The following is an 8,145-nucleotide window of genomic DNA, read 5'->3' as shown; positions in this document are numbered from 1 at the left end:
CCTACCCCTGATTTATGTAAATGTAGATTCTTCCTGCAAAGAATTTGGTATACACTTTTTAAAGTATGCATTATAAATGAAGTTTATTATTTTGAAGACTTGTACAAAAGAGTTGGCCACATTTGTATATTAAAGGAATACTTCACCCAAAAATAAAAAGTTACTCACACTCATGCCTTTAAATATACAGATGAGTTTGTTAAAGGCCTTCTGAATTGACTCAATGGGTTTTGGTAAGAAAAATATTCATATTTAAAACTTTTAAAAGTAAAATATCCAGCTTCCGGTGGACCGTATTCAACTTACAGAAAAAGCATAAGTGATGTGGCGTATGATGTAGGATGTACCTTAAGTGTTTTGCACTGCGAGAGGCGTTACACTTCGTAAGTTGAATACGGAAGGCGGTCAGCCGGAAGCTAGATATTTCACTTTACAAAGTTTTAAATATGGATATTTTTCTTACACAAACACATTGATTCACTTCACAATGCCTTTATTAACCCCCTGGAGCCGTGTGGAGCAGTTTTATGATGGATGGACTTTTTTAAGCTTCAAAATCTCATCCCCCATTCACTCCCATTATAAAGCTTAGAAGAGCCAGGATAAATTTTATTATAACTGATTGGATGGCTTGAGGGTCAGTAAACCATGGGGTAATAATTTTTGGGTGAACTATCCCTTTTAAGAACAGATGTACTTACTAAACATGACTTGAAGAAAGAAGAGTCTTCATCTCCGAGCATGATAGGCAGTCCTCGAAGAACAAGGGTTCGGACCTCAGTTGGTTGGTCTGACTTTAGAGGAAAACATGAAATTCTATTAATGCCAGAAAAACTCACTATCAATCTATTTTAAGCATTGTTATGAGAATATATTACTTAAATTAAGATTATCTATCATACATAAGATTACTGATATGAAAATATAAATCAAATAAATTACATGTTGACAAAATGAAATACTTTTAAAGGGATAGTTCACCCAAAAATAAAAATTCTGTCATCATTTACTCACCGTAAAGTTGTTCCAAACCTGTATAAATTTCTTTGCTCAGCTGAACACAAAGGAAGATATTTTGAAGAATGATTATAGCCAAGCAGTTTTGGATCGACGAATCCACCGATGTGGCCAGCTGTGCTCAGCTGTTAACATATGTGAGGTACGTGAAAAACATGGGGGGGGCGCCATTGGGTAAGTTGTGTCAAAAGGGAGGCCCACTGTCTTAGACTTTGAAAACCCCTGGTTTAGGTGAACAGTCCTTTTATTGCATTGAAAACAGAAAGACAACTTACCTGAGGCTCACGGAAGAGGGCAGGCCAACGTTCAAGCACATCACTGATTGCAGGTGCAGACTCGACAATCTCTTTACGCCGAAGCGCATAAGTCAGGTCCATCTGTTGTGCAAGAAGGGATGGACTGGGTGTTCTCATCTTCATTTCATCTTGAGTTTCTTTACGAACCGATTCAAGGCTGTCATCATCATGTCCTTCTGGAAAGTTTGGCAGAAAGTTGATTTCACATTTCTTTGGCTTTTTTATGTGTTTTCTTGACGGGATTCCTTCAGGGTTGTTCATACCTCTCCTTCCTCCATTAATGGTTACATCAGGGTATCCCAAGTTTCTCATCTTGGATCTAAAATTCCCCATTTTGAATTTTAGACTGTTCTTCCACCCCCCATACCCAGTAGATGAACCACTTTCCAGAAGACATGGATGCTTATTTACCAGAGCAGCAGCAACCTGAGCATAGTCATCATTTGTTGGATAGGCTTTGAAGCTGAACATGGTTTCAGCCAGTTTTTCCAGGATGTCATGCTTTAGTTCTTTGGTCAGTTTGAGGTATGTGCTGTCCTTGAGGTAGGCCAGGTTGCCCTGTCGCAGGCGGTATTCAACATCAACTGTGAAGGAAGGGATCTCAAATTCTTTAGGCCATTGTGTTTTCCTTTCCTGTGATGAGGTAGAAAGTATCTCTGTGTCGGCTGTGCTTGCAGAGTCAGCCAGTACTTCCTCTTGATTCAATGGTACTAGTTCAATTATAGGAATGATTTTCAGTGTAGCTCTATCTTGAAGCTCTGATATGTCTGTTAGGTTGCAAAGTGCATTCCCAAAGTCCTGATCTTCATACTGAAGCGAAAAGTTATAATTAAGCCCCAAACTCTCTTTTAAAGCAACAACCAAGCTGTCAACTGAATCAGGCTTCTTGGCCAGGGAGACCTTCCTTATGTCCCCTTCTGTCAGTATAACTCTTAGGAGAGTTTTCTCTTAAGACATCTAACAATTAAAACATAGTAATTACTATTGACTGAAATGTGAACAAATTGTGTCAAATGCGTATTAAAGTGTTAGTTCACCCAACAATGTAAATTCTGTCATTAATTACTGTCCCTCATGTCGTTCCAAGCCTGTAAGATTTCCTTCATGTATCGAATACAAATGAAGATATAAAAAAAAAAAAGAATTCTCAGAGATTTCTGTCCCTCGATTGACAGCCTTTGCAACTAGCACTTTAAAGGCCCAGAAAGATAGAAAAGATATTATTAAAGTAATCCTATACTAGATAAAGACTCCTGTGGTTTAACCTCAATTTTATGAAGTAATGCTAGTGCTTTGTTTGCAGGGGAAACAATTACCACTTTATTCACAAGGCTATTTTCTCCAATGTGCATTCACAAGAGCATCACAATACATGGGTGTTGTGTTGATGTGAGAAATGTTAAGCAAACCTTTTTTGGATAATGTGTAAAGAGGTAATTTTTTTTTGGGGGGGGGGGCAAACAAAGCACCCAAGTCCCTTTATAAATTGATCTTAAACCCTGGAAAGTTTGGCAGAAAGTTGATTTCACATTTCTTTGGCTTTTTTATGTGTTTTCTTGACGGGATTCCTTCAGGGTTGTTCATACCTCTCCTTCCTCCATTAATGGTTACATCAGGGTATCCCAAGTTTCTCATCTTGGATCTAAAATTCCCCATTTTGAATTTTAGACTGTTCTTCCACCCCCCATACCCAGTAGATGAACCACTTTCCAGAAGACATGGATGCTTATTTACCAGAGCAGCAGCAACCTGAGCATAGTCATCATTTGTTGGATAGGCTTTGAAGCTGAACATGGTTTCAGCCAGTTTTTCCAGGATGTCATGCTTTAGTTCTTTGGTCAGTTTGAGGTATGTGCTGTCCTTGAGGTAGGCCAGGTTGCCCTGTCGCAGGCGGTATTCAACATCAACTGTGAAGGAAGGGATCTCAAATTCTTTTGGCCATTGTGTTTTCCTTTCCTGTGATGAGGTAGAAAGTGTCTCTGTGTCGGCTGTACTTGCAGAGTCATCCAGTACTTCCTCTTGATTAAATGGTACTAGTTCAATTATAGGAATGATTTTCAGTGTAGCTCTATCTTGAAGCTCTGATATGTCTGTTAGGTTGCAAAGTGCATTCCCAAAGTCCTGATCTTCATACTGAAGCGAAAAGTTATAATTAAGCCCCAAACTCTCTTTTAAAGCAACAACCAAGCTGTCAACTGAATCAGGCTTCTTGGCCAGGGAGACCTTCCTTATGTCCCCTTCTGTCAGTATAACTCTTAGGAGAGTTTTCTCTTAAGACATCTAACAATTAAAACATAGTAATTACTATTGACTGAAATGTGAACAAATTGTGTCAAATGCGTATTAAAGTGTTAGTTCACCCAACAATGTAAATTCTGTCATTAATTACTGTCCCTCATGTCGTTCCAAGCCTGTAAGATTTCCTTCATGTATCGAATACAAATGAAGATATAAAAAAAAAAAAGAATTCTCAGAGATTTCTGTCCCTCGATTGACAGCCTTTGCAACTAGCACTTTAAAGGCCCAGAAAGATAGAAAAGATATTATTAAAGTAATCCTATACTAGATAAAGACTCCTGTGGTTTAACCTCAATTTTATGAAGTAATGCTAGTGCTTTGTTTGCAGGGGAAACAATTACCACTTTATTCACAAGGCTATTTTCTCCAATGTGCATTCACAAGAGCATCACAATACATGGGTGTTGTGTTGATGTGAGAAATGTTAAGCAAACCTTTTTTGGATAATGTGTAAAGAGGTAATTTTTTTTTGGGGGGGGGGGCAAACAAAGCACCCAAGTCCCTTTATAAATTGATCTTAAACCACTGGAGTCACATGTATTGCTTTAATGATTTCTTTCCTACCTTTCTGGGACTTGAAAGTGTCAGTTGCGTAGCTGTCAATGGAGGGACAGAAAGCTGTCTGATTTCATTCTGAGTATTCTGAGGATGAACTGAAGTCTTTGGGTTTGGAACGACATGAGGGTGAGTAATTAAAAGGTTATTTCACCCAAAAATGAAAGCTCAGTCATTAATTACTCACCCTTATGTAGTTCCAAACCCCGCAAGTCCTTCGTTCATCTTCGAAACACAAATTAAGATATTTCTGATAAAATCCGAGATGATTTCCCCCCTCCAACGCAGCGGACACTTTCAAGTCCCAGAAAGGTAGGAAAGACATCGTTAAAGTAGTCCATGTGACTACAGTGGTTCAATCTTAATTTTGTTAAGCGACGAGAATACTTTTGTGTTGAAAAAAAAACCTAAAAAAAAACTAAAATAACGACTTTGTTAATTTATAAGAAATTGGTTAATAAAGTCGTTATTTCTATTTGTATTTTTTTTTGCACACAAAAGTACTCATCGCTTCATAAAATTAAGGTTGAACCACTGTAGACACATGGACTATTTTAACAATGTCTTTCCTACCTTTCTGGGACTTGAAAGTGTCCGCTGCTTTGGAAGGGGGAAATCATCTCGAATTTCATCAAAAACATCTTAATTTGTGTTCCAAAAAAGGACTTACGGGTTTTGAATGACATGAAGGTGAGAAATTAATGACTGAAATTTCATTTTTGGGTGAACTAACCCTGTAATGACAGAATTTTCATTACTGGGTGAACTAACCCTTTAAGTTGGAATGGCCATAAATACCATATGAAGTTTGATAACAACCCTCAGGACTTTAAGGACTTCACTGCAACCAAAAGACTAGAGACAAAAAGAGAGAGAAAAAAAAATGAAACATTGGATCATTCACTTAGCACAAGATATAACGTTTAGGTGTCACCACCATCCTGTCTTTTACAGTGTAACATGATAGAGGGAAAACCTCATTGAGCATTGACATCTGAATCACACAGAGGGAAGTAACATGGCTGCTGCAAAGTTCGAATGACCGAATATGCTCAATGTACCAAGCTGACATTTGTTTACAGACAAACAGAATCTCAAAGTTCACTGCTACAATCTGTGATATCATCTTGAATTCTGCGAGACCAGAGCATGACCCAGCAGAGATTACCATATCTGCACGGTATTCAATTCCATCAGCTGTCTCAGAGGAACAATCAGCACTGTCTTTAGCTGTGGTGTAATTTGATGGAACGCCTGCTGAATATGATCAGGAAATTACGTAACCAATGCGGTTTTGACTTTGTCCATTTCAATTGAGGGTCTAAAAAATGAGCTAGAATCCAGATAGTATGCCATCATTCTCTGATGTTGGACAGCCAGTGTGAGGGCTACATTTTTGAATTACTTTTTAAAAAAATGTGTGCTTTCCCTCAAAACGCATTGTCCAAACATCAGACAGTGGGCCAAAGGCTTTAATCAGCTGGGGGTAGTGCTCAACGAAATGATGCTTTGGTTTCAATCTAAAACCAGGGAATGTTGATAGCAGCAGTTCTCCGTGCTCTGTTATTTTGCACTTCAAGAAATCAATGGACTCTTCTGTATGTTTTGATGCCACAGCCAATTCAACTATATCTTTAAGAAGCATCAAAATTTCCCACGAAGTATCTCCTTCTGGGACATCATCTCCAATTAAGAGAGGAAGAAGTCTAAGCAAGGTCCAATTTTCATGGCCATTGCCACCAACTGTTCCTTTGGTGGCAAAAGCCTTTGGAATTTGCTGAGGTCTGTTAGTTTTATCAGAGAAAGTGTAAGCAAAGTTCTTAACTGCATGGTTCACCGACTCGAGAGAGATGTATTTCTTTTCAATCATCTCTGAAAGGCAGAGACAGAGTTCAGCTGGCACAATGCCCTCCAGTAGGTCATGTAAAATATCTGGTGGGTAGCCAGTGACAGCATGAAAATGTTGCAAAGCATCAATAAGTGGACAGCTTCCTTTCACTCCATACAGCTTACTCAAAGAAGGATCCTGCTTTACCTCCTTAACATGCCTCTCATGAGTGTCTTTAGTGCGAGTTTCAAAGTTGCTGGAACCTACCTCTGTGTGCTGAACCTCAGTTCTTGTTCCCATGCAAAAACGGCAGAATCTCTCCGCAGTAAAACCCTCAAGGAATCCTGCCATAGAATGAGCACCAAGGTTATCAGCTGAAACATATAGGACAGTCCCTTTCACAGTTGCTCCCAACTGATCAATGAATAAACCAGTCTGCTCCAAATGAACAAGGTCCTTAACAAGTGGTTGCATTAATTTTTCATAGCCATACTCCTTTACTGTACCAGCATTACAGAGAAGACCAAGTTGGATAGATCGTAACATTGACCTATGTTTTACAGGTAAGTTTGCCAACACCCAGTAAACTGCACAAATTTTGTTAACACCTCTGGATGTCCCTAACGGATTGGCTACCTAAAAGTCATCAACATAGAATCCTAGAGCTATTCGAAATTCTTCACTGTTGAGAAGGCTATTGTCTTTGAAGTAGTGACCATCATTGTAAGAACTGTACATAATGGGTTCAGATTCTTAAGTTTAACAAAGTCAGTGCAAAAACAAAGAAAATTAAATTATAATTAAGATGGTAATCTTACAATGTTATCCAAAATAAACCTAAAGATGCATTTGGTCTCTGGCTCTAAAAAGTGACAATCATCCTGGATGGTACATCAGATAGAAATGGCTATTAAATAAGTAAATCACTTTGTAGCTAATTACTGGTGACCAGTGTGAAGATGGTCTGTAATTTCACCATCTATGAAACATTACTAGCCTAATTCGTCTCAGCTATAGTAGCAATGTTCTTATAACACACAATTAACCTATAATTTACACTTTACAAATGCACTGTACAAGTCAAAATATGAAAAAAAGTCGACTTCTCAATCATACCTTGAGAATATTATCCTGAAAATATTGTTAATTAATGGCAACACTGACAAAGTTTGCCCGGGAAAACCTAACCCACATGGGTCTAGTTAAACAGTAGCTGCCATGTTCTTTCTCTCAAAGGAAAATTATTAGGCCACTTCATCAAATATGTATACCTCACTGGTAAAATAAGAAATAAGTTGTCGTTTCAATAATCATACCAGCACAAAATCATTAAGAAAGTATCGTTAATTATTGGCGGCGGCGGGGGGTGGGGGGTGTGGGAACAACGTTAACTGATCTCAGAAGTGGCTGCCATGTTATTTCCCACAGAAATACACGAGTACACTATGATAAAGTGTATTAACTAATATGTTTCAGTAGCATATTACAAATCAAATAAAGAATAATTTGATATCTCAGTTATCATACCATCACAAATCCATATCGTTAACGTTACTTGATGGCTACGCTGGCAAAGTTTGACCGGGAATATTGTAATTATGGCTGCATTGTCTTTTATTATAGAAACGTACCACAATGATTTAAATAAACATATTTCACTCTTAAAAAATCACACAAAATAACTTTATATCTACATAATTTTACTTACCGAACATAGCACACAAAGAAAAACTTCCTTCTTGAAATGTGGTGTCAACTGAACAGACGAGACGAGGCCAAAAGGACCAATTTTGTAATCCACCAATCAGTGCATTAGTCCTCTTGTTGCTGGGCAGAATTCCTTTCATGGCCAATCACATTAAAGGAAAAACAGAGTGAGCCGTTTTAAGTAAACCTATAAAACTGAATGTGTGGTCGCTGACACATACAAACAAGGTGTATTTTCTTCAACCGTTTGCACGATCAAAATCATTGAAATTGCCCCGATAGTAGACATCATGTGTTTGTCGGCAATATACAGCTTTATTAAAGTAATTTCACGCTGTCCGTCTGCAAATGACAGCCACTTTCGGAGGAAAGCGGGAAAGATTAGAACAGAGAAACACAAATTTTAGCATGTGGCGTGTATGTGTGTTCATGCCTTGTCATATC

At 38.2% G+C, this 8,145-nt stretch overlaps 2 protein-coding genes across 2 annotated transcripts in view; both read right to left on the bottom strand.

Moving 5' to 3' along the window:
• The window catches only part of LOC107742106 (uncharacterized), a gene marked incomplete at its 5' end in the record, with an annotated part of 2,909 nt that extends 648 nt beyond the window's left edge, over window positions 1-2,261 (bottom strand). Inside the window, 2 exons of the mRNA XM_016554981.1 lie at window positions 702-794; window positions 1,293-2,261. Coding sequence (XP_016410467.1) covers window positions 702-794; window positions 1,293-2,261 — 1,062 coding nt within the window. The remainder of the gene's footprint in view (window positions 1-701; window positions 795-1,292) is intronic.
• A 531-nt stretch (window positions 2,262-2,792) lies between these two features.
• LOC107742105 (uncharacterized) lies at window positions 2,793-3,584 on the bottom strand (the record flags this gene model as incomplete). The annotated part of the gene is made up of 1 exon (XM_016554980.1): window positions 2,793-3,584. A coding segment is annotated over one exon (792 nt), but the record flags the coding sequence as incomplete, so codon positions are not given.
• Window positions 3,585-8,145: the final 4,561 nt, after the last annotated feature.

This window comes from Sinocyclocheilus rhinocerous, unplaced genomic scaffold (assembly GCF_001515625.1).
Source record: "Sinocyclocheilus rhinocerous isolate Xijiao unplaced genomic scaffold, SAMN03320098_v1.1 scaffold2392, whole genome shotgun sequence".
NCBI classification, from domain to species: Eukaryota; Metazoa; Chordata; class Actinopteri; order Cypriniformes; family Cyprinidae; genus Sinocyclocheilus; species Sinocyclocheilus rhinocerous.
Note: the sequence above shows the minus strand (reverse complement) of the source record. Positions and strands in the feature narration are given on the sequence as shown.